The 27,445-nt window shown below is 38.4% G+C and overlaps 1 protein-coding gene across 3 annotated transcripts in view; it reads left to right on the top strand.

Annotated features, from left to right (window-relative positions):
• The window catches only part of MAP3K20 (mitogen-activated protein kinase kinase kinase 20), an 86,302-nt gene that overhangs the window by 14,981 nt on the left and 43,876 nt on the right, over positions 1-27,445 (top strand). For all 3 annotated transcript variants that reach the window (XM_042822614.1, XM_042822613.1, XM_042822615.1), the window contains exons 3-8: positions 13,255-13,342; positions 17,582-17,683; positions 18,458-18,523; positions 19,519-19,547; positions 19,658-19,795; positions 25,706-25,792. In XM_042822614.1, the coding sequence (XP_042678548.1) occupies positions 13,255-13,342; positions 17,582-17,683; positions 18,458-18,523; positions 19,519-19,547; positions 19,658-19,795; positions 25,706-25,792 (510 nt within the window). The remainder of the gene's footprint in view (positions 1-13,254; positions 13,343-17,581; positions 17,684-18,457; positions 18,524-19,518; positions 19,548-19,657; positions 19,796-25,705; positions 25,793-27,445) is intronic.

Here is a 27,445-nt window from a genome sequence, read left to right as displayed (position 1 = left end):
ATACATTCATATCTCTGGGTTTGACAGCTGGTTGGGTTTGGACCACAATCCTGGTTTTGATGGATTTCAGTCCTATACTTTAAAATCTTTCACTCTTTAGGTTCTCTGGTGAGATGCCCCTTTCAAGAGAAAAGTGGAAATGAAAAAATGGAGAAGGGATAGAGGGGTGCTTTTGTGAGCTTTCGGTTGAGGTTTCTTCACCCTGATTAGGCTATTCATTGTTGCAAAAATCCATCCCTGTATACAGCTTTTAAAAGAATGAGGAATTAAATTCCTTCAGAATTTAAAGAAGCCATCCATCTTAAAATACATATTTTGAAGAACTGGATCTGAACTGTATAATTTCAGTATACTTCTGGTACCACCATTTGCTTCAACCTGTCAAAATGCTGAATTCAGTACAGCCTTTCAGCAAAAAATGGATCTGTTCAGAAGGCTGTTATACCTTCTGTTTTCTTTTTGTACACAAAATGATAAAGGTACATTAGTCTGAACTAAATAGTGGCTACATACAGAAACATGCAGAATACTTCTAAAGGCTTAGCATCTGTTCATCAAGATTTCCTTTTCAGAAGAATGGTTTTGGTTTTTGGGTGGTTTGGCAGTAATGGGAACAAAGCGTATCATTAATGAAGATCTTGAAGCAATGTCATGATAATTTGAAAATATAATCTAAAGTTAGATGCACCATTTACCCAACTGCAATGCTTAGTTGTATTAGAACTCCAAATTTTGCCGAATAAGAGTACAATTTTATTTCTTCCCCCCTCCCCAGGAAATATCTTTATTTTGCTAACAGGTTTATTACCTGTTGACATAGTTAGATTTTAATGAAAGTTATGAGTGTTAATCGCAAAACTGTTTGTCCTCTAAATGCTAGAGATAGGTATCTAATCTTTATCCATTTAAGACTGTGATACTTCCTTGCCAAACAGCCCCTGAAACTGATAACACAGGGCAGTCCCTGAGGATGCGATATTAAGATTTCACTCACTAGTGACTGCATAAGTTATATTTTCCAAGTTTGCAGTAATACAATCATACTTGCTCTTTACAACAGCAATTTCCAAATGGTCTTCTATTTTCCCCTCAGACTCAACTACAGTAATTTTACCCAGATTTGATAAAGACAAAGATAGTTGAAGAAATTGGCACTGAAAGGAGGCATCAGAGCCCTCTCAACTGCAACAATTCAAACACAAGAAGGGGAAAAGCCAGAAGGATTCTGAGTGCCTTCTAGGTGCACAGGGTCAGCCAAACCCTCTTTACGGTAACAGACTGACTGCAAGATGTCACTGACTGTTTGAAGAGGAAATGTTTCTTTGGGTGTTTTTTTTTTCCTAACCAGACTGCATCTTTTCTGTAAGAGGTAACCATCCTGAACTCCAATTCTTACTTTTCTGTGCAGAAGAGAGGACTTTTTGTGGAATCAGGGACACGTGTCACAGAAGTGAACACCAGAGCAGTTGTGCTGCCAGTACGGTGTGCAGCACATTTGCAACACATACTGCAAAGGTGGAGAAATTCTTGTAGCTGTACAGCACTGTGGCAGGGTGATGGCACGATCCAAAGAGCTCTGCCCGTGCCATCTGGAGAGCTGTGTCTCGTGATCAGCTTTGCTGAAGTATGGTTTTCTTGGTTGAAGAAGAATCTTTGAGGTTTTAAGTGTTGTCTGTCTTGAAAGTGGTGTGGAGAATTGTACATGCTCATGTCATTCCTTGCTGGGGGGTTGATTTCCCTCTGCTTGTAAATTAGAGCAGTCCTCAGAGGAGGAGTTGTTTACCTCTGGCACTGGAAGGTGGGAAGCAGTGGTATGTGCAATGCTTTTATTCTTCTACCCCAGAAGACACGTTCCAGGTTTGAACGAGCTCTTTATCAAAGAAGCAGCACATAGCTCCTGAGCCCTGGACCTGTCATCCTTGTGGTACTCCAAGTGGAAACAAAACAGCAAGCATGTGGGGACAGATGAAGGAAATGTCACACGTTGAGACCTGTCTGGCTGAACAGGAGAAGGGGCAATTATTTGGAGATGCAGGTTGGTTTTGCTGCATTTGTTTACATAGCTGCAGCATGTGGCATCCTCCTCAGCTTTTTGAGTACAGCCCATGTGAGAGGGGGGTTTCGTTATTACAATGCATACCGTGACCTTGGTCCTGAAGTTCCAGTGAGTTCATGAAATACCACATTCCAGCTACCTTTTTACTGTTTAATTTATTAGAAGACCTCGGGAAGCCTTGGTCAGAATGGCAGGGGAAGTAGTGTAAGTGAAATGTTTTGTAATCACAAAACAGATTATCTGAATTTTTTCACTGGCTTTTTGAATATTCTTATTTCCCATTGGGTTTGTATGCATCATTTATTTCTGATTTCTGGATTTTTTTCTAATAAAACGATGAAAGACAAAATTCAAATGAAGTCTGGAGTAGCAGATTACTGGAAGTAGAAACAAATGAAGAAAAGGCAAAGCTGACTGCAAGATGTTCTTTCCCATTGCGCATTTACCCCCATAATATACTGTGGTTACATAGTGGAGTATTACTGCAGTACTGTTGTTTTTGCGTTGTGGACTGTTTGTCTATGCGAGTTAAAACAGTTCTCAAAAAACATTTGGTACACCCACAGTGTCAGAGAGTGAAAAGTAATGGGAGATGTGATGCTGTGATTCTTCCGTGTAACTCTTAAGAGAAAATTCATCTGGTTTGCATGCATTCTCATTTATCAAGCCATCACGAAGGCACTGGTCTTCGGCTTCACGTTTGGATGCACTAAGTTGTGTGATTTCACTGCACCTTGTACATCTGCTGCATATAAAACTTAGAGCCACTGCCTTCACAGGGCACAGGATCACTCTGTAAATAGTATTTGTCACTCCTCCAGATAGAATGTTCTAGATTTTCAGTTTCTGCAGAGTTCAAAGATACTGGTATTCAGGTTACATCTTTTACAACTATTTTGAAACTTGTTGTAACATAGAAATGAAAATAAAAGAAAAACAAACAAGAAACAAAAGTTTATTTTCTGAAAACAAATTTTGCATAACAAACAATAGAAATGGAATGGTTCTTAATGACATGTCTTTGTAAGTAGGTGGCTATGAAGAAATCTAGATAAGACAAAGAATGTACCGAAGAGAATGAAGGGAAAAACTGAACCTACATGAGAAATATAAAGTACAACAGTGTTGTAAAAAATGTGTTTTTATGATATTAAGTCTGATTTATAAATATTGCATGTTTTTTTCTCACAGTGTTTATTTTGGGCATTGTTCTGTTTGAATATTTTTAGTCTCGATGGCAAAAGATTGAAATTTCATGAAGGCAGCATGCAGTAAAATAAAGATGAATGTACTGTACATAATGGTGAGAAGTTCAGATTTCAGGATTTTTGTCTTGGCTCTTTTTTTTTCCATCACTACCTAGTAGGAGTGGCATTTGAGCCAAGTTTCTAAGTACAATGTAATTTTCAAATTTTCAATCTTATATAAAGAAAAGTGACTTTTCTGGAAAGCAGTTGAAGAATTTTTCCTGAAGCCTTCATTTTTGTGGGGAACGGTGCCTGTCATGCTCTAGGTGCAGGCATAGCTGGAGAGCTGCAGAGAGGGCTGTGGGTCTGGCTGTTGCTTGCTGGGAAGGCGCTGACTGAAGGGCAGTGATGCTCACTTGAGAAGGAATGAGTGATATTTTTGTGGAGTTTCTGCTGTGTCTCCCCAGAGCCTGTTGTTAATCTAAGCAAGGTGAAGGGGAGATAGATCTGTCTGTAAACTGAGGTGGGATGCTTACTGCTTAAGTATAGGAAAAACACTTGGGAAGTCACAGAGATTGTTTGTTCCTCTGAGCTTGGGAGGAAAGTTGATTTGTTGCTCTTACGTGATAAAACCAAAACTGGAAGCAGAGTCACAGGGAAGGCTTTTATGTATGAGAAATTTGTACAGTTGCAGATAAAACTGCCGATGTACGTTATTCCAATAATGCTTTAAAGGAATGTACAGCAGTCAGAGATCCAGATTATAATGGACTCTTGAGATACTGCAAACTTGTGCTGTGCTGTAAGTAAATGTGTCATGAGCAACACATCTTGTCTGTGAAGGAGCCTCTGATGCTTTGTCTGTAACTGGAGACTACTTTTTGTGTCAGCTTCAGCTGGTCACTGCTAGAATTTCTGTGCTGGAAGTTTTGTGTCTTCAAAGTAGGTGGTCCCTGGGTGGGGTGTGATTCTTTGGTTCTCTGTAGTCTCGGAGAGGGTATAGTTTTTGAGTGATAACTGAGGGGGTGCTTTCTACACAGCTCTCAGTCCATTTGGATAGCAAAACCTCACATGGCTCGCCAGCAATTGCTGTTAGAACGTAATGGGCAAGTATCATGTATTTTCTGTTCTCATTAATGTCAGCTCAGCCTGTCCTGTTTGGGGAAACTTGTCTGGAATTTTAACAGTCACTAGGGTTTCAGAAAGCTGAGATTGTTTAATTTGGAGGAGGCTCAGTGGAGACCTTATCATTCTCTGCAACTCCCTTAAAGGACGCTGTGTTGAGGTGAGTGTCTGCTTCTTCTCCCAAGTAACAATTATAGGACTAGAGGGAATGGCCTTAAGTTGCATCAGGGAGGCGTTGGTTCTGATTGGATTATGAAGAATTTCTTCTCAGAAAGACTGGCGAAGTATTGGAATAGTCTGCCCATGGGGGTAGTGGAGTCATCATCCCTGGGGGTGTTTAAGGAAAGGAGAGATGTAGTACTTAGGAATATGGTTTAGCAGGCAGTGTTGGTGCTAGGGGGGATGATTGGACTTCCAGCCTTTCCAGCCTACTAACTACAGTAGGTTGGCCTTAAATAACTCTAAGGCAGGAGTAAAGTGAGTGCTTATTAAGAGCTTGACATTATTTTTCTTAGTCAAATTACAATTTTTGAAATTGTGTTTGAGAAAATACTTGAGTGTAAATACAACTGGTTCAGAAGAGTTGAGCAGGATCCATGACTACAGCTGCTGCAGTCTTTGTTGGAGTCCTAGTGCTATCTGTACAGCAGATGCTGTATAGAGATCAGACTTCTCTTTTAAACTGTCTCATCCAGATCCCTTACTAATACTCTGTAATCTCAGGCTGAAAATCAGTGCTCTAGTTAGATAAACACGGACTGTATCCAGACACCTCTTTGATACTATCTTCTCTTCTGCTGCTTCTAAGCACTGCCAGAATTTCCTTGAGAGGGGCTCGGTTTTGCCCATCCCTGTTGTACCAGAACATTTTTCCACAAGACCCGTATGAGATTTGTAGTGACTTTGATCTTGTAAATAATTTCCGCTGATGTTTTTCCATTTGTTTGTAACCAAAAGGTTATGTTGCATATCAGCCATGATAACCATGATATTTTTGGCTGAGGAATGAGAATTTAGATGAAGTGAGCAGGAGGCCAGAAAGTTTTCGTATTTCATTATTCCTTAGTATTTTAGAAATGTTATGGGGTTTGTTGCAGGCTTATGTTCAGAGTGCTTGAGAGTAAATGCCAAAATTTCCTGACATTGAGAGGAGAAGTGACAACTACTGAAAAGCAAGTGCTCTGTGGGAGCTCAGGTATTTCAGAGGTGCCATTGAGTCTGCTAATTGATTGCTTCTACTCAATTGCCGGTGTTGTGTTGCAGTTGGAGACAGCTTTTTACTGTACATTGTCCTGAATGAAATATTTATACTCATTTCTAAACTCCTAGACCACTACAGATACATTGTTTATGAAGGTTCTAGGGATTGTGAGTTACTGTGAAAACTACTCTTGCTCCCGGCATGTCTTCATCAGGTGCCTTAATAGTACTGAATGCTGATGCTGCTCAAGCTGTGTGCTGTTCCTGTGGGCTGTGTCTGGGTGTAATAAATTTTTATTTGAAATCTGTGTGGAAATTAGTTGTTTGCTCATGATCTCTGAGCTATTTTTGTAAATTGCATTGTAGCTGTACCTCAGAATGCAGTTTTCAAGCTTATTAAGCCTTTTGTAAGGATATCCTGCAGACAGTGCACTTAATTTTATCTTAAATGCTGCGGCTTTTGTCTCTTCTCTGACTGATAGCAAGTTTCTAAACCTTGTCACAAAGAAGACCGTGTGATTCTGTGATGCCTTGGTAACTGCTGGATGGGCTCTGCGAGTGTGCTGTATTTGGCTGCTGTGTGGCAGTGGCAGCACCAAGCCGGTTAGCTTCATCTGAGTCCCTTGAACTGCATAAGGCAGAGGGTCTGCTGCCATGTTGCTAGGAAAAAGATCTCCCTGTGATTTTGGGAGGGCTCAACCTGCTTTCCATATGCTGAGCAAACCTTTATTTTGCAGTAGTTTGAAGGACATGTTCCAAACTCATTCGGTAGTACATCTAAAGTTGTAATACTCAAATTATCCTTGAAACTGCTGAATTTAATGCAAATAAACTGCAAAGGTTTGTGTAAAAAGTTACCGAAGACTATAAAGCTCAGTTTTCTTTTTGAGAGGCTCGTATACATTTTCTAATACATGGTAGAAATGAAATGTTTTAAAATAAATTACATAAGATTGTGTGAGCCTGTAATATCACATAATAAATTTATGTCCATATCATTTCAGTGCATTATGCTATGACAGTTTAACAGACTTGTGGTATCTTGGTAATGTGCTTTTTCTTTTTTTCCCCCTCTGAGGCTACAACCTCAAAGTCAGGGCAAGCTATATTAAATCATCTGTTTCTGCCACTCCACTTAAAAGGTGTGATGATAAAACAGATTTACTGTAAGATGAGTATTACTTTCCTTTATATTTCTTAGAGTTTCTGGGACTTGTAACATTGTAGGACATGATTTTGGATGCAAATTTGCTGCTTTCAAACATTTGCTCAGTCAAAATGCTTTTAAAAATGAGCTTTGTATGTCATAATAGATGTACTTAGGAGGATGTAATTCTGCTATTGATAACACTGCTGTTGGTGTCACTGTGAGAACATAATTTTATCCTTGTTTTAACTGGGATAAGTGATCCTACAAATGAACGTGAAAAGAACCCCAGCCTCACAACTGTCATACACAAGAATTGCTTTAAGTAATGCGAGTGCTTTTCAAAATATGGGATAACTCAGTTCAGTTGGGAGAGTGCCCACACTCATCAGAACAAGTGATAACTTTTATTTGCACTTAGAAGATCTCACTGAGGATTCTTTGGCTCTGCCATGTTGATGTACTTTTCATCTTGCTTTCTTGTTATCAGCGATAGTTTAACAGATCTAACAAAATTTCTCCTAATGGGATTATCAGTGTGCTTTGCTTATTAAGAACATTCTTCTTGGCGGGGTCCTAAAGTGTAAAGCTTTCATATTAGTTTCTTAGAAAAGTTTATGAGAAAGCAGTCTAAACTGTAGGCAAATTCATAAATGTTTAGCTTGCATCTACTTGGATTTTCTATTTAGTGCTCAGAACTGTAGTAATTGCATAATACCCCTACTGTATGATTCTTTTTAAGAATTTCGTATTGCTGAAATTCTTTAGGTATTCCTTTATTAATTGCTTATTTTGACTTGAAAATTTGTTTCCAGTAATAGATAGCTGTCCAAGACTGTGGCATGATAATTATCCAAAAGAGCTAAGTTACATAAACTGTTTATGTATCCTGCTCATTAAGATTTGTATGAAGTTTAGCTTTTTAGAAAAGAAAAGAATGAGGAAATAAAAATTATTATCTGGCTCCTGGCAAAAGTATTCCCATGTGATTGTATAATGTATGTGTCAAAGCATATAAAACTTAAACGTTGTGTGGAGAAGTATTCTTTTTTTGGGGTGGATGATTTGTCAGCATTGCATATAAGAAATTGGAAGCCTGTAGGATTCTAAGATGCATGTTTTATTTGTGTTTTGTATTTGAACTGTAGCATTAGATGCTGATTACCTTAGCATTGTGCATCTAAAACAAATTTGGGCTTCTCTATCTAGAGAAATGAGTATCATGATCACTCCTTCTCTTATTATTCCAATACCTTTTGAGTTGATTTTCTCTCTCACTGTCAACTGTTTTTTAACAAAGGACTGTGCAATGCTTTGTTCTCACCTTGCTTACAAACACAAAAGCTTTCACAGAGGAAAGAGGGGATCCTATTCCACCCAAGAGGTAAACAGTCTTGTAAGGAACAGTGTCATGTACTATATACATCAGTCATTTCACAGAAATGCATTCCTGAGGTACTGGAAAGTTGCAATTCTAATGTGCACTGAATGAATGTATTTTTCATCAGAGATCTGTAAATAAATGTTTAGGATTAATTTGTGCTACCATTCTTTTTTTTAGATTTGATTGTCAGTAAATAGAATGATTTTAATGAAGCATCAGCTCTTCCAGATGCCCTTTTATTAGACTGTAAAGACGTGAGAGTAGCTATGTTGCAAATCTCCCAAGAACATGACAGAGGTCAAAGCCTCTAAACTGCTAAAGACTTAAAAAAATGTTTTCAGAGTTGCCTTAAGTGTGTCTAAATACCTTCTTAATAAATGTGACAAACATTTATTTGGAAAAGTAAATAACCGAACTATTGCTCAACGTAATAATAAATATTAGAAGGCTCTTAAGGATTGTTGTATTAATCAGATTCCTTGAGTGGCTAACCATTTCTAAACCTGTAATTTTGCAGAGAATGATGGTGCCTCTTACTGTGCAATTAACTGATTTGTTAGCAGCAGAGCTGGTTGGTGGCTGGCTACCCTGATGGTCTCGCATTTATTTCTCATGTTAATCCTAAACCACAGTGGAAGACCAGGGTGGAAGACAGGCAGTACTTAGTCCTCTCCAGCCAGCCACTCCACAGGTACCCAGCAGAAACAGCGATTAATTTGCTGTGGGACCAGTTTGTCCAGACTTGAACAAAAAAAAGTCTTTTGATGCTGAGAAAACACTGTTGACAGATGTTGTTTTGCAGATCAAGCTGTGCTGGTGGAATGGGTTCCTAGCCAAGCTTTCCATCAATTGTCTTAACTAAAAGCACAAGTTAAAAATTTCCTAGCCTACTTTCAGAGCAGAGTAACTCCAGCAGGGCGAGAAGTTTGGTCTTTGCTAACTTCAGCTGAATCAGGACCAGGAACTCTGACGAGAGCAGCTGGTGCAAGGAGCTGCAGGCGACAACACAGCTGTATGCAGAGTGCCTTGGTCTGCATCCTCTCACACGTGGCTGCAATTAAAGATCTGACGATAAGGCCTTTTCTGCATTCCGGGGTAGCGCCAAATCAGCACTGGATGGCCATTGCCTGCACCTGCAGTCAGCACAACCTTGGAGATGTTGTCAGAGCTGAGTTGTGTGCTGCTCCTTCAGCCCCTGTCAGCATTGTAGTTTTACCTGCAGAAAACATTGAAGTTGCAAGTATTTCTGCATAGCTATTTGTACTAAAAACGTGAGAGCAGTACTAGTAGGTCTCGAGGCAGCTGTAGTGGCATGTCAGCCATAGATGAGGTAATTGACACTTTCACATACGTCAATAAGGAGAGATTTAACAAGTATAAAAATAAATTATCTGTTAAGCACTACAGCGCATAATCCAGACTGGTTCATAGGACACAATTAGTTTGTACACTTAGGGTTTATCTTAATTTCTACTTATACTGTAGGTTTTTGTGAATATCTGGTGGGTTTGATTTACAGTAATACTACAAGAGCCAGTAAGTGAGTATTCAGTTAGAATGTTTTTAACGTCTTTTGTTCTGACCTTGACTTTCTTGATAGTAGTTGAATGTTATAAATAGTGGATTAGGTTTGTTTAGACTCTTGAATACCTCTGCCTTTGAGAAATGACATCAAGTTTGTCATAAGGGAAGTCTGTCAGCAACCCTCAGGAGAGGCATATAATTTTACCTGTACTTGTGGTGTAAATACAGGGGCAGGTAGTTTTAGCATGGTTTGTTGATCAGTAAATCAGTACCAGATTGTGACTAAGTTTATCATGAGACTAAGAACAATATTCAGCTCCATTGCAATCAGCTTGTATGCTTGAAGAACTCTCAGAAGTTTGCATTGGCATATTTAGGTTCTGCTTTTCCTTCAGTTGAGCCTCCTGTAGTTCTATTTCAATCCAACATTTAAAGAAATTAAAAAAGTAATACAATGAAGTAACTAAAACTTGCTACTAGTCATCAGGGTGGCTTTAGGAAGGAATTTCTTGCTCACTTAGATTGTATAAGATAGATAGCAGCTTTACCAAAGTAAGTGAGCATGTGATATCCAAGCCAGTGAGAGCTGCCATTCTTAAATGGCCTCTGGAGAGATATGTGCTTGGCAGGATTTTATTCCAAACATCTAGGCATTTAGGATTTAAGTATGAGTCTGATGCTTAAAGGTGATTCCAGATATTCTTCTAAGTGCCTTTGAAACACCAGTCTTTAACCAGTACTTTGTAATTTGCTATGTGAAGGTTACAGTCTTTCATTGAAATATGGTACCTTCTTCTCAAAAAGTACAAAAGCTTCAAAGATGTGGACTGACATGCATCTGGTTCTCACTGCAAGGAGAAAGCGTCCTTAAATTGCCTAATATATTTCACAGCTGATCTACAGCAACTGAAAAGAACAGAAGATGAAAGGAATAGCCTAGAATGATTAAAAGTGTTTAGAAAGGATCTATTTTAAAAGTAATAGTCCTTAGGAAGAGTTGGCAATTTTTCTTCCTATGATTCTTAATTTGAGATATCTGTGTGCAATTAGTAGGTGCTTTTCCTCATACTTAGATGGAAGCTTGCTTTGGCATCTGTTAAATCCCATTTTAGAATCTGGACATCATTTTTAATATGATTATAATAGCTGCAGTCGACACAGCATTTCTTCAAACTCCTAGAATGTGACCTTAGTGTGCAATACACTGTAAATAAAATAATCTTTGAAAGTAGTTCTTTCTGAATCTTTAAGTAATAAGAGCAGTGCAGCCCCTCCTGTTGCCCTGTGGCTCCAGTGAGGCCCTCGGTGGCCCAGTAGCCCATTGCCAGGCAATCTGTGCCCATGGGGTCTGGTACCTCCTTGCATGTGCTCGTCGTGTGGTGATGCAATCCTTCTCCAAAAGATTTGTCTGGTGCTGCTTCTAAATGCATAATGCTGCAGGAATGTTACATGTGGGGCCAGTCATTTAATTTTCGAACAGCCTATTTTGGTAGCACTTGGTGTGCTGTATTGAATTCATGGATTTTATGTACTATACAAGAAGATAGTTTTTATCTATTCTTGTTAACCTACATATTTAAGAAAATACAGCATAAATGGCTTGTCCAAAGGTGATTGGGGCCTGGTGTGCCTGTCTTGTTTATAGCAGTATTCAGGTAGATAGTCAAGGAGTACTGGGTCTCCTGGTTATCTAGTGGGAATGCTGATAGAGGACATTCCGCAGTTCAGTATTTCCTGAAGTAATTTTAAGCATAATACAAAAGTTTTTGAAGCACAGTGGCCTTGGGTCTGCTAGCATGTGGAGATGCAGTTTTGAAGGAGTAAGCTGCCATCTCCATTCCAGAGGATGCTATCAAAGATATTGGAGGGCACAGCTGGTAAAATAGGCATTGCCACTGCTGCAGAGGTCAGCTGTCCAGGAAAGCTGGTGGGAGGCAGCTTGGAGGGTGGAGCTGCTGCTGCCAGAGCCCTGGCTGGCCCTACACATCCTCCGTCACATCCTGCCACTGCCTGTGGGAGTGTTCATCAGCAGCTGAGGCTTCCCACCTTTGCTTACACAGCTGCCAGTTCTGTTCTTTGATTGCCTTGTGGATGAATTGTGTCCTATGGCCTACTACAGTATGATTTGCTGAAAATGCCATCTGTTTTGAAAATGACTTTTCTGATACTGTGAGAGATCTCTCTCTTCGTAGTAGCACCATTTCACTAGCTTGCAGAAGAGCTGGTGCAACCCAAGTTCAAAGCTATAGTTTGAGATTTAAATGAGTATGCATAAATGTTCATGCATTAGCTGGAGGTGTGAATTCAAAACTGTTGAAGTTACTCAGAAAAGACTTTAAACAGCAACTTTAAACAACAGTTAAAAATATTTGAACCCTCTGAAGCTTGTATCTGTGGTTGTTTATTTACCCATGTATCACTGTTCCAGCTATAAAACACAGGTAAAAAATTGTTGTTTTGCAGTGTCTTTGCATTTTTTACAGTAGCACTAGCTACTTTAACATATTTAGCTGCATCAAAGCTGTTAGTCTGTCTAGATTTCAACAAATCTATACAAAGTGAAAGCCACAAAGGAGTGTAATTGGCAGCTCTCTATGCAGATTTGTGAAGACTCGCCTTCAGATAAACAGCAACACTCTTACAGTCAAAGGATCTGAGAAGTGCTCTGTTAGAAGGGATACTTGCTAAGTTCAGAGTAACTGACAGTAACGTTTTCCTTCTTAAATGCACGACTGGTATGAAGTTAGCATACTCTCAACCTATTAGTCTGTAAGTAATGCTCCAACTCTGGTGATTCTGTGATTATCTGTATTTGTACAATACATACTTCTGTTTAAAAATTTGTTTGCAAAATCTTTTGAGTGTTTATTTTAATATACTACTAAAGCAAAACCACTGTGAGGTCTCAAAGGTAATATCTGTTACTTTCCCTCAAAAAGCCTGGTGGACTGTGTGATTTAATGGCTGTGGATACATTTTCAGTATCCTTCAGTCTTTATCATACCTAAAAACATTTTTCAAGTGGAATTCAAAGATTCTGTATATTTATCCAGAATTTCTAAACATCTTCTAATCATCAGAGCCTGCGCTGAAAAACAGTTTCAACCGCACTGCTGGCTATTTGGCAATCTCAAGCATGCTTGCTGTGCATGTTTGATTAGACCTGCAATGCATGTGTAGCAAACTCCATGTCTCCAGTAAGCATCAGATTGAGCTGTATGGTGCACAGTATGCTCTCAACTGCCTGGAGCTCTGGGCTCACTGATCTCACAGTGCTCTGTACACAAACACAATTTTTGGGTTAAACTTCTACAGCCCTGCCAAATATTGCAGATCTGTCTTTGAACTGCATTTTCTAGGCCTTCAGATTTTTACAGAGACCTAGCATCTACATCTGTGCCTTGATATGAAGGACTAGTATGATCTTTTTTTCTGAACAAGCTAAGCACTCATCTACCGAACTCACACATGAGGTTTCTACGTTCTAGCCATTTGTGGATAGTCTTTCCTAGACATGTATATGTATGTGTGTACATATATATATGTTAAATATTTGTGTATTTCCACTGGAGTCTAAAATACCACAGTAAAGGCACCATTCTTAATTGTCTGCCTTTTTTATTTTCAACAGGCAGAAATACTCAGCGTGCTCAGTCACAAAAACATCATTCAGTTCTATGGAGCTGTCATCGAACCTCCAAATTATGGCATAGTTACAGGTAAGGATTTTCATTTGATTTTCATTATGACTCTGTAAAACTCTGGTCTTATGAGTACACCCGATTTCAGTATTTTGCTGGCCTCGAAAGAGACGACAACATTTGGCACTACGGTTCTGTTTATTGGGTGGCATCAGATGCAGAGTAGATGCAGCTGCCAGAACAAGGCACCCTGTACCACAAAGATAACAAAGTGGGTATAGCTGTAATCTGTCACCTGCTGGGCATATATGAAGATATCCAGAACCTGTTTTTTGTGTGTAGGTATCTCCAAACTGTAGGCAATATCTTCTGCTTGTCAGCCTTTGCAAATGCTGGCCCTAGCCAAGGTTTCATTTTGGTGTTAGCTATTTCCAGGGCATCTGCTGGAGAGGATCCACCCCAGATTGTGTGCTGGAAAAAACACAGCTTCTAATCAGCTGTAGAAATCCCTCCAGTGGTGCACAAAACCTGTGGAAATTCACTTACTTCCGCCTGTCTCTTAGACCTTATGTTAACACCATAGATGGCAGCATAATCCTGTGGTAGCAGGATTTCTGAGAATGCACAACTTCTGAGATGCACAACTGCTTCACTGCCTATTGGATGTCGCAGTTTTGAAACCAGTACCACCAGTACTCCAGAGATGCATGAAGGATGATCTTAGTCTATACCGCTCAGAGGTTAGACTGATTATATCATTATCAGACAGGAAATTAAATACCTTCTTTATGTAATAAAAATCTTAATAAATCAAGTAATATAGCTATAATTTCTAATGCAGAGGTAATAAGTGCAAACTAGAGAGCAGAGCAGACTAACAAAGCAAATGTGTGATCAGATCATCCAGAGTGATGTCTGGCTCAGAAAGTCCTCAGTTGCTCTCACAGAAGGTCAGTGTTTGGAGAAGGTCATTTGACATGCTTGCTCAACGCTGGACAGAGAACAGCTGAAATAGTTCATTATGTCATTGGGAATATGGACCATCTGTGTGAAGGAGACTATTCTGTAGTCCTCTTTGTTACTGGAAGAGCTCTGAATCTATTCTGGTTAAAGAAAAGAAAAAAAAAAAAAAAGCATTCTGATTTTAAACGGCATTGGCTTCTCCCTGCAGCTTCCAGACTTGAGTTCCTCGGGCTGAAAGGGAAGTAAGGCTTGATTTCTCCAGCTGTTTTCAAATGAGAGAATGGAGACTTAGGAAAAAATGCTAATTGTGCTTGACGTATCTTTGAGAGAGGTTTTTACTCCTTGATCTTCTGTGTAGGTTTCAGTGCAGCAGTCTTAATCCTATGGTTTATTCAGAGATCTATGTCCTGCCAGGGAAAAACCCAAATGAGAAAAAAATCCCGAGAACCTAACGATCTTCAGAATGATGGAGATGAGGACATTCAGCCAAGCATATACTGAGTTTTGGCTGTACATAACATGTTATGTGGGATTGTCAGAGAGTTCTCTGGGACTGCTCTGCCCAAATGATAAAAGCTACATCTGCAGTCAAAACATGTACAGGGATGTATGTAGGTCACTCCATAAGTAATTCCTCCTATTTATTTCCGCAGAAACCACTACAACAGATAGAAAGAGCACAATAGCACTGATTGATAGAGTAAATTCTCAAATACAAAACACTTTTTTTCAGTACGGTCATCACTGCTAGCTATGCATTTTTGCCTGCCATGAACAAGAGCCTGTATGCCATGCTTGTAAAATCTGTGTGACTGTCTGGAACGTGCCTTCTCTGTCACCACTGCTGAAATGTATCTCTCACTGCGCTCACATCCACCATTTGGTCTCTATAAAAGTTCAGCAAGTATCTATGAATGTCAGTGGGTGCCATTTCTTCTGCATAGAGGAATTTGTTAACAAACCACTGCTCCGTACGCACTTACATGTCAAAGGCCATTTTGTCAAATTCCTCCTCTGCTGCCATTTGCCACATGGCAGCACAACATAATGGAATATTGGCAGGAAAGTTCAACCTCTACAACCGTCTGCCTCTGACATTGAGGACCAACATAGTTAAAACATTTTTGGAGCTGCTCTTTTATCAGTATTACAACTGGTTGTTGAGCCCCTTGAGCTGCTAACGTGAATCACATTGTTTTAGATGTTGCAGTCTTGGTGTGTAGCTTTCAGGTCTAGGTTTTGATCACTGCTGCCTCCTCCCAAAGAATTTTTAGTGCTTATGTATCCTATCTGTGCAGATGCATACAATGTATCCCAGTCAGTGGTAGAGCGAGTCCAATTCTGCATTCACAACCTTACTTTCTAAAGCAAATACCTCTTTTCTATCACTGAAAGAAATTACAGTGGCAGTGTAATTTCCAAATCTATAATTTCGTGGTAGAATCCTGTGGCACAATATATACTAGGAGAAATAGTGAAAAATCAAGCTATATCGCTTGAAGATCGCTTGCCTCTGTTCATACAGAGCAGCAAAGGGCTTGGGGATCTCAGTTATCCCTGACTCTGGTGGATCGAATTATGCATTGTAAAGGCATGCAAAGCATGCAGGCAGACTATTCCTGAAGAATCCATTTATAAGACACATGATGACTTCATGGGTAAAAAAAGCTGATGTTTTAATTGAGGAAATGTGCAGGTCAGCATCTTAGTCCTCTTTCAGTGACATCAGAAGCAACATGCCTGTCTCCTGCAGAGCCTCCTTGCAGCAGGAGGTCCTGCAGCAATGAACCAAAACTAACTTGCAACTAGAGCATTTACTTTCAAGGGACTTAGTATTTATTCCCTCATTCCTTTCATTTAGCAACAGAATCTTCTCATATGATGTACCATATTCTGGGCTGCAGATTTTGTCTTGACCCACACGGTACTCTCCCAGTGGTTTTGATCTCATTGATGAGGAGCAATGCTTACTTTTTATGCATTTAGCCTATGATGTATTGTTCTTTGATTAATACTATCATAAACAGCAATTTGGATATATTTTTTGTAATCTGAGAGGAGAATGATTTTGTTGCTGCTTTGAAATGGCAGATATGAAGCATTTCAGTTGCAGACCAGCTGGTTTGCTTCATGCCCTGCTGCTCATGGAAATTTGCCCCACTTTGCTTCAAAGTTAGACCTGTAGTTTCTTCCTTCCTTCCTGTGTGTTTTTTTTTTGTTTGTTTGTTTTTGTTTTTGTTTTTAATTAATAAGTGATTTTATCTTCTCTGTACCTGCATGAAGAGGTAGAAAAATAAAATTTTGTCTTCATTTTCTACTACCATTTTTTCTTTACAGAATATTATATATTTAATACTTGATTTTACTATATAAAAAATAAAATAATTGTCTTTTGTTATGGGGCATAATTTAAAGGCAGTACTTCTCACCACTGATGACTGTCCTCTTTGGAAACAACAGTAAGGATCTGGTACCACCAGTCTCTCATCTCTTAACTGCTGTTGTGACTGGGAGAGGCAACTTCACTGTTCAAATATGGAAGAATTTTAAGTTATATAAAAGTAGTGCTGTGGGGATTTCAGTTGTTTCCAGTTTCCCAAAGTCTAAATGTAGTGAGCTTGGTATTCCAGTTCATAGCCCTGTGGACTCTGGAAGTCAGATTGTTTCTGTCTGACATGCTTGCAAACACTGATGGGCAGAAAAAGCCTTTGCTTCTGCCTGCAGGATCCTGCTGCGGGTTTCTGTAGGTGTAGGTGGAAAAAGTTAAGAAAAACAACTATTGGTGCTGAACAAGGAGCATAAGAAAACATCTTGCTTTCTTAGCTGTGCTGACTCGTCCTGAGCTGAGGGAATGTAAAGCAGTGAAAGCATGCCTCTATTTGCATACAGTCTGTAAAGTCACAAGTGGACAGAATTGCTCAGCGGCACATTACCATTTTTACAGCATTCTCTCTCTGAACAGAAATGACCCTCATAAATCTTAAAAAAGAAAATAATCACCAGAACCTTTCGTTCTGGAGTTGGAACTGCCTGGCCTGAGCTCTCTTTATACCAGAGCTTTCTGATGCCTTTTCATTTTAAATCCCGTCATTATAGATGATTTCACATTTCTTTTCCCTTAGCAGTAGGTATGTCTGTGTTGGGACAGTCAGAACAGACTTTTACTCTCCTGTTGTGTTACTAATAGTGTTACTAATAGTGTTAGTTGCTGAACCCAAATTCTTTGTCATTAAGCTTCAAAGAGCTGCTTTTTGGAACTGGCAGAGTTTCTATTAAGGTTTATAGTTCTGGTGCAGTGTTTTAAAATGTCATATGCATTTATTTTATTTATTTTATTTTTTATTTTTCTAACAGAGTATGCTTCTGCTGGCTCACTGTTTGATTACATTAATAGTAACAAAAGTGAAGAGATGGATATGGATCATATAATGACCTGGGCAACTGACATAGCTAAAGGTAAGCAAGACCAGACCACTGATGTTTTTTATTTTACGCAGCAAACAAATGAAGATACTTTCCTTATCAAGTCAGGAAAGCTTTCCTAAACTACTTTTTTCAAGTTGTCAAAAAAAAAAAAAAAAGCAAAAGAAGAAAAAGCAAAACAAATGAAAACAACTGTAATACAACTGTAATTAACACAAAAAGCAACAACAACAAACTCATTCACTGTTCTTTTCAATATGTTTCTTTGTTATTCTAAATCCAAAATCATTTCTGGAGTGAAAATGCCTTCTATGAGCTAGTTTTATACTTCTGGTTTGCTCCTAAGCCCCAAGAGGATAATTTTGATGTAGTGTAATTATAAGGCATAATTATCCTTACATTTTATTTGAATTGGTATATTTAAGGAAGCTGGTTCTTCACAAACATGCTGACATTTTTCACAGAATAATGCAGAGCCTTTGTGCTCTCTGTGGCTGTACAGGAAATAATGTAAACTAATGAACAGTGCATTCTTATCTTAGCTTCCCAGTGCAGAAAATACATTAGAGAAAGTAATTAAATATGAAGTTAAGAAGCATTAGCATACCCATGTAGGTGTTTTGAGCATAGCTTAGTTTTTTTTCACTCAGAGTAGGTTATGCGGACCTTTCCTTCTCCTGCATCTGGCCTTCATGTATGTATGCCAGCCTGTAATGGGGACAAGAAATTGGAACTAAAAAACATGACTGCTGATAAGTAATGGCTACCTTCAGCCTGCCTAACTAGACTGTTGCTTGTTTTGTGTAGGCATGCACTACTTACACATGGAAGCTCCAGTCAAAGTAATCCACAGAGATCTGAAGTCCAGGAACGGTAAAGTAGCAGTAAAAACAATAAAATGTTCTGTATTTACTTTTAGTTGTTACTGCTGCAATCAAGTCTGTACCTGAGCTTTGTAAATGTGCAGAACTAACACCTTGGCTGTCATCAAGCTACACTGGCCATTGCTAAGGCACAGAAAAGCCTGTTTGAGTGTCACTCCTCCTCTACATCCTGACACTGTTGTCTCTGTTACTGTCCTGGCATCATTTAGTGCACTGTGGAGGGCTCTTTTCAAGTTGTATCTGGCTGACCACGATAGTGTCCATCTTACCAGCTGTCAGACATTGCCTGGACATTCCTCACTTGCTTTTTCTATTTGAAAATGTTGAGTGCCATGAAGGACTGTTGTTCACTGGACATAATAGAATGGATAAGGCCTGTAATTCCTAGTCTGAAAATCTTGTCACTATCATGGCCTGCTTTTGTGCAATAACTACTCAGTGTGGAGCTGCACTGTTTTAGACTGTACCTGGCAGTTGACAACCATTAACAAAACTTGTGAAATACTGATTTGAAATGAAGCAGGAACTAGTAATGGGACAGGAGGAGTGCAGATATTAATAATGCATGCAGAGTGATAATAGTCACAAAAAAGCCTATTTGTATGGTACTATTTTTATTTTTATTTTTTAACTTTCCTCTCCTTTTTTCCTTTTTTTTTTTTTTTTAATTGTTGTTAAGCCTAACTGCTACACTGGGGATAATGGAGCTTATCTACGTTTTAGTTATAGTCGTCTTTGAGCTCAGTAGGACCTGAAAAGTTTTGAAGTTGTTCAGAGGCTTGAATGGATTCAGCAGGTGTTCTTCAAAGATGCTCAAAGAAACCAGGACAATGATGCATATTTGTGCATCCTCTGCTGACTGGATCATTTTTCTTGATAACGTGGATTTCTTTTTGCTGTGAAAATGTATTGTGTTTTGCTGTGAACATGTATTGCATTTGTTTTTAATAGCATTCCTGTAATCTGTTGTTTTTTCATTTGTAGTTGTTATAGCTGCTGATGGCGTGTTAAAGGTATGAACACTTCAATTATATTAATTATGTGAGAGATCCTGCTGCGTGACTCGATATTTTGATGACTAGCAAATGAGGTTCATGCTCTACTATCTTTTTATCTTTGCCAGATCTGTGATTTTGGTGCCTCAAGGTTCCATTCACATACAACACACATGTCGTTAGTTGGTACTTTTCCATGGATGGCCCCAGAAGTTATTCAGAGTCTCCCAGTGTCGGAGACGTGTGACACGTACTCATACGGAGTGGTGAGTGCCTTTTATTTCTCTATGCACAGAAGCAGAACTCCAGTGTGACATAAATCATGGGATGCAAGAACAACAATTCTGCATAAGGACAACAACAACAAAAAAAATCAGACTTTTTCAAGACTGACCCATAATTCATAATTATGTGCTTGAAAATGATAGGAAGAGCAGCGTCTTGCATGTTTAATAAGATACTTATCTGATTAGATTAGCAGCATGCCAGTGTGGGAAATGCAAGCTTTACCACAAGTATTAGCATATGTCAGAAGGCTTGCAGGAGCTACTGAGCAATCTGCATCATTAATCTCTGCTTATGTTTTAGTGAAATAAGAGGGAAAAGTTGTAATAGGTATATACGAGGGCATTCCATAAAACAGGGTGTCACTGAGTTAAGATGAAAAAGGAGGCCACTTTTCCTTGCTTACCTGTTTGAAAGACCATGCTGTCATTAGCAGGTAGCTGAGAGAACGGAAGTTGAGGCCCAATCTAAAAATACAGCATGGGTTTACCTTTTATGCAAAAGGGAAATAACCAGTTACAATGCATCACAAAGTCAGGTTTGCAGGTGCAATTGTGAAGTATTTCATTCTGCCTGCAGTCAGATTCTGATGTGTTTTTACTCTGCAGTGTGAAATAGACTAGAAATTACTCTCCTGGTCAGACCAGTTCTAAGCCAGGCCCCAAAGCCTTTCTTATTACAACAGTACTTTAGGGGAAAAGAGAAAGGAAGTGGGGTCCTACTCTGCGTATGGATCTGCATACATAGCTTTTTGATTATGGTTTCAGCAGTGAGGAATTGTTTCAGTACCTGCAAAATATTGCCTCCTTCTCTTTGAAGAGTTGATGGAGATGTAAGGTTGTTGGTTTTAAGCTAGTAACTGTGACCATGTATAGCCAAGCTGATGGTTCCAATAGAAGGTTACATAAACTTTTTGTCAAGCAGTTGTTCATAGTGTAAAAAATAAGAAGATGATGTGAGATAACCTAGCAATGAAAGACTGAGACTTTGTAACGGGAGAGAAGCCTGTATTGGCAGATTTGAAGTATTTGCTTGCTTAACAGAGCTAGGTCACAAATAGTAATAGAACATAAGCTAACAAATGTAAATGTTAATGTAAACTGTTACTGGAAGCAATCGCATATTATCCACTGAAAGATAACATTCCAATTCCAAAATAAAGAAAAAATGTTAGAAGAGAAATGTTAAAAATGGTCTTACAATTCAGAACTACTCTCATCATCATCTTGGTGTGATTGACTTCAAGTAATATTCTAGAACTGGGAGAAAGTAAGCAATTGTTTAATATTTTCTCATTAAAAGTATTACTAGAGCCATAGGAACAGTATGTTGTATTGAGTTTATTTTTCCTTCTCCAAAAAGTAAACCTCCTTTGGCAGCCCTGTGCTTGGAGGCAAAACTCAACTACCCTCAGTATGAAAACAGTTCATTGTTAGTAGAATATATTAATGTGGTTACAGGTGTATAATGCTGCTTCAGTATGCCTAATAATATCTGACCCACATGTTTAATATGTTGTTTTTTGAGCTAATGTGCTCTAGTGTGGATAGAAGCTTATGAATTCTGAAGCACTTAGGAATGAATTCATCTTTGGACAACTCCATTGCCACATCTTGGAACACCATTGTTTTCATAGGAGATGCCAGGGGAGAAATGATGAATAGCCACAGCCCAGATTCTCACTTGATAAAGTTACTGATGTTATGGAGCTGTCAGGAAGCAGAAAATTGTCTCAAAATGACACTGAAAGCTGGAATCTCCCTATTGTATGTGTTGGACTACCAGAGAATTTGTTAAGAGACTGAAAACAACAACACAAAAATCTTCAAAGAAGTATTTTTTTTCTTAGCAAGTGATTATCATCTGTAAAAACAACATTTAAAGAATCGCCTTTGGAAGTGTAACACTTGCCAGCAGCTTTTGTGTTGGAGAGACAAATCTGCATTTCTTAAGTTAAAGTCTTGTTAACAAAGAACAGAATCATTTCAAATGTAAACTAGTAAGATGCTAAGAATAGATATTCTGTTCACAGTACTTGTTACCATACCCGTAAGATTTCATTTCTATTTCTTTTTTTTCCTAACTTTGCTTTCTATAATTGAGTCTGTGATTTTAAATGTTCTGCTAAAGCTTTGTGAGCACTTTGTCCATGAAGTACTAGTCTTTCTGTCACCATACAGGTCCAAGTTGCTTTTCACCTGGAGTGAACTTCCCTCATTGCAAACAGTTACATATGTGTTCGTAGATAATGTTCATATTAGTTTGCCCTGCTCTTTGTGGGCGGAAGAACAGTTCCATTTATTCTCTTTGAGATAAATAGCGAGTAATTTATAATACAGCATAGTAAATGCTAAATCTGAATGTTCCAGATTTATTGTGATACAAACATGGATCTTGCTCTGATTCTCTTTTCTAATCCATTTCAAAATGCATACTCTAAACAACAGACATGAAGCGCTGCAAATGATCAACCCACAAATCCATTCAGATCAGTAACAGTCTTATGTCATTGTGTGCAGAGCTCAGAAATGATCCTTTGCTCCTCTTCCACATATGAAAGTGTGTGTGGAATCACAACATTCCCCCTAAAAACTGTTCTGAAATCATGAAGATAAATGCTTGGGATATGTTAACCTGGAAAAAGTGTTTGTAGTGGACTGCAGTGTGTTTGTTATGTAAGTATATTTAATCATAGAAGGCTGTGTAGGTGAATATTTTTAAATGCAAGAACAAAAAATTAAAAGCATTAATTGACTATTGGTACACTGAGACTGAAGTTCAGTGTAGCAGCTGCTGTGCTCCTAGCAATAGTTCATGCATTGCTTTAGCTATGAGGACATAGGTTATTTATAGAGGGAATGTTGGCCAGCTCCAGGGGCTATCCCTTACTCTTTTTGAAAAGAATTATGAGATCTTTAACTTCCACTTGGATCAATCCAGAGGAGACTGACCTAATTTTCAAGGGCAGTACCTCTAAGAGAACAACACTTTCTGCTTATGCCTTACTTCTGATAATTGTAGCTCCTGAAACTCGTCTGTGTGCACTTGCCTACACTTTCCTACCAAGAGAAAGCATTTTCAGAGTGGGAGGATTTTTTTTAATTTTTTTTTTTTTTTGCTTGTTAGTTTGTTTCTTCTTCAAATCATTTATTTGGGTGTTTCCTGTCTTTTATGGCTTTTGTTGGTTTTGAATTGGGGTTGAGGGATAGGACTATATATATTTTTTTTTTCTTTAGATCATTGTCACATAGTTGACAGGATGAGAACTGAAATGCACAGTTCAGCTAATAGAACTGAGGACATATCAATCTTATTCTCAGCTTCATATATGGAATGAACATTCACATCTTTGAGTCTCAACCTGTTTCTCTGCATGCAAAGAAGAGCCTAAAATCTTCAGAGGCCACAGCTTACAAACCATTGCATTAAATGATCTTTGCTTTGTTTTCCATCATTGTGTCTGGCATGGCTGTTTCACTGTGAACACCTGCTGTCTGTCGTCATAGGGATGTTATGTGATCAGGAAAGCTGGTGATCCTTACCATCAAAGATGGGAGGGGAAGTGAATCATGTCAGTGTCCCAATTAAATTATACCAGAAATGGTAGACAGATGAATTTCCATATAAGGTGAGCTGAGAATTTTGTTCTGAAAATGATCAGTGTGTATCTTGAGGGAGAAAAAAAAAAAACAAAAAAAAACCCCAAGAACAGGTCAGGGCAAGTCAGATTCAGGAGCACTTTTTGTGGCTGTATGAACCTAGGGACAGGAAGCATCAAATGGTAAGGCAGAAGATACGATTTGCTGTTTTTGTAAGACTAATAATGCTCTCGTTCACCCTAGGTGTTATTTCAGAGTATCTAATTAATGAGTGGGGTATGAAAGTTCTCTAAGATACTTACATGTCACCCTCAGAAGAAAAGTCTTAAGCTTACAGCAGTAGCCTGGATATGAAATTTGCTTTGTTGTAAGAACATTGCTTTAAACTTGCATAAATAAATGCAAGGATTTGCTTTTTATCTTCTTATATTACTAGTGAAAAATGAGGCATTAAGAAAAAAATTTTGTATCTTGTGAGATTGCTGTTCACTCAAACTATATGTAATCTTGAAGTGTTTCAAGTAATCACTGTTCATTTAGGAAAGTAGTGATCCATACAGGCAGTGGAAATAAACACTAAAGGTGTCATGATGCAGAGTTTAGTACAAAATGTTCCACACAGACTTGCGTGCATGAATGAAAGTAGACAATTCAGTCTTCTGAAAGAAAAATAGCAGAACAGTGGAGTTTTCCAGCTCAAGGTTCTCGGAGACATTTAACTGTACTTCATTGTGCTCTTTTCTTGAGAGCTGTATTTAGATACTTCTCTGTCTGATGTACAAACTTGGATTTCTTTGTGGTTTCCTGTTAGAACCATTCAGATGAGGTGATTCTGCAAGGCTACTCAGCTTGTGTTTGATTTGGTCCAAGCGTTTTTTGTTTTTGTATACTGCTTTCTGGACTGAAGTACATAAGACTGCTAAATTATTTCATTCATTCTTTCACAGTTAAATTTCCTACCTCTACCAGTGGAGAGGTGATAATTGGAATTAGAAGTCAAAATGTTGGTGTTGTTTTTTCTGAAGAGGGTGAATTGAGGAAAACAACAGAATTGAATGCCCCTGTGAATAGCCTTCCTCATGTATTTCTTATATATGGTAAAATGTTCTTTTATTTATTATTCCAAGATGTGCTTACCTTTGCTGATCAGTTTTCTGACTGAAGCAGAATTATTCAAATAGGTCTATTGATGGAACCCTGTTCACTTGATTAAAGGCCCAAATCTGCTTCAATGCATTTTTTTTCTGCTTGAGCAGCATCTGCCAATATCCTTGTGTTTTTCTTCTTATTACCTTCATAGTTGGCCAGAATCCATTCAGAATGATGTAGCGGCAATGAGCCTGGGTACTAACCCAGCCGGTGAGGATATAGAGACTTGCCTAAGGATCTTAATACATTTGGTCACGTGCTAAATTATTGATGTCTTTCGTTGCTGTTGTACTTGGTATACAAATGGAAGAAGTTTCTATGTAGATATTGGTAACAAGAGATAAGTATGAAGATTCTGATAAAAATAGAGGCAAACACAAGCGAAGGTACAAAGTTCTTGTTAATTTAATTGAATGCCAGTATGTAGTCCTTGAGGCAGAAAACAAGTTTTCAGTGACATGAATCATTTAGTGGTGCCAAACTCTCTCTAGAAAGTACCTAAGGTTCTTATGCTAAAAAATTAGTACATCTTTCTGTATGTAAGGACAGTGTGTCTATAAGATATAGGGGGAGAACAGAATTATTGTTGATATGCTATATATTGTATGGCTTAATATAATCACGTACTTGGAGATAGACAGTTATGGTTTTGCTTGCAAAATTATATTTACTATTTTTGTAGGCATATAATAGGAATAAAATACCTTATGAATCACATCCTGACTACCGAAAAGCACTAGTTGCAATCATATAGAAATATTTTTAAATGAAAGATGACTGCAAGGCGAAGATGTGCCTAGCTGGGGCTAAGAAGGATAGGAGGAGTTCTCTGTCTTCCCAAGTCTCAACTGCCAAATATGAACTTCATAGTGTACAAAAAAAGTAAAAAAGCTTTTTCTGTGGCTCTCATAAAATTGCAGGCATTAGGCCCCACACAACCCAGTTTTTACTGTAGAGGAAAAATCAGAAACATTCAAATTAATTTAGCAAGAGGATCTTGCACACAAACACTGGTCCAAGTTCCTGCAAATGGAAACTGGTTGCCTGATAATTGGATACAGAATAGTGCTGTATCAAGGTTTAATAATGTATTTAAAATACAAAGTGCAGAAATAAAAATTCTTTTCTTTCTCTCTGTTCCAGGTTCTCTGGGAGATGCTAACAAGGGAGGTCCCCTTTAAAGGCTTGGAAGGATTACAAGTAGCTTGGCTTGTAGTGGAAAAAAACGAGGTAAGACTACGTTTCTACATTCAGGTACATAGATCAGAAAACAGTATTGGGGTTTTGCAAAAGACTTTTTCATCTTCTTCAAATTGAAAGTAAGTTCACGCGTATGGAAAGATTAGCAGTAGGAGCTAACACAAAGGGTCAAAGTGATGTTATTCCTCATGAATGGACCCTTTACATCTAATTGTTGCAGCTTCACGTCGTGATGCTGTAGATCAAAAATTGTACAAGTACTGTACTAGTTTCTCAGTCTCAATTGTAAAACCTAGGGGTTTGTTCTTAGTGATGAAAGAAGCCATTGCGTCCAAGGTAGGGGAACAGTTTAACTCCATCTCCTGCGTTTAGGACATCTTTTTACTGGCCGGGAGTTGATATATCTGTAAGAGACCTTCAGCTACTTCAACTTAACTCTCCCAGCAGGAGTCACTATAGTACAAGAAACTGCCGCTTAGATGAAAATTTCAAAAATAAAAGAAGAAAAAATAGTTTTAAAAAAAGAGAGAAATTACAGTTTTGCCACCTACGTTCAACACTACATTGAAGATGAGCTCCTCACTGGTATCGGCAAGGCTGCGGCATAGCTGCAAGCCTCCTCATGCAGAGTCTTTCCATTTCAAAAGCACTTCAGTGGTGTAAACACCGTTTGTACAGTGTCCCCAGCCTCGCTTTTCTTCTTCTCACAAATTGAGGCTTTCAGTTAGTTGGACATGTGAGCGTATATCTGAACACATAGTCCCTTGATATCAAAGAGAGTAACTACATTTAAAAAACATTTAAAGTTGTGACTGTACCACACACAGACAAGCATGGAAATCCTCCACAAAGATGAAACCTCCTCTATCTAGACACAGTGGAAGCTTGGGAAACATTACAATGGTGAGGCAGTGACTGCGTAATACAGATTTCTATTATTCTACATAAACTGTTTCTCAAAATGCTTCAGAGTTAAATAGTGGAGTTAGGTTTCCTCCTCTTAGTTTAATATTTTTTGTTGTTGACTTTTTTTGTTTCTGTTGCTTTTTTTTTTTTTTAAACTTCAGTTTGAGAACTGGATTAATTCCAGTAAGCAACACTGATATACTGAATAGTTGGAAATGCTACATTACCAGTCTGAAGATTATGACCATGGTCTTCTACAGTGTTTATCACAGCAGGAGGTACAATGGAACTCTTTCTCCTAGTTTAGGAAAAGCCTTATATATCAGTTTGAAGAAGGTGGAACCAATGAACACCGCTATGTTCTTTTATGTACAGTTTTACATAAGTGGTTTATAGTGACACTGATAGCACTGTAAAGAGATTGTCCTATGTTGAAAGATGATGGAGATACGATGCACATTTCTCTGCAGTTTTCCAGAGCAGGGAACTGTGTAAAATACAGTATGAACAAAATGTGGACATGACAACTGTTTTATTCACGGCTGGAGAAACTTTAGTGTTGAGATTTTCAAAGTCAGTTATTTATCTGCCAGGTAGTACTAGCCTGTTGCCACCATCTTCTTTGTAATAGTGCCAGGAAGCCTTGAGAATATTAACACTTGCTAATATAGATTTTATTTTTTCTGTTCATGACTTAGGGACCATATCCAGTGTATGCCTTGTAAGAGTTGGCATGCATTACTTTTTTTTTTTTTTTTCCCCCCATAGTTTCTATGA

This window comes from Centrocercus urophasianus, unplaced genomic scaffold, assembly GCF_019232065.1.
Source record: "Centrocercus urophasianus isolate 14NV4802_14NV808 unplaced genomic scaffold, USGS_Curo_1.0 seq_20, whole genome shotgun sequence".
NCBI lineage: Eukaryota > Metazoa > Chordata > Aves > Galliformes > Phasianidae > Centrocercus > Centrocercus urophasianus.
This window is presented reverse-complemented; position numbering and strand designations above follow the sequence as displayed.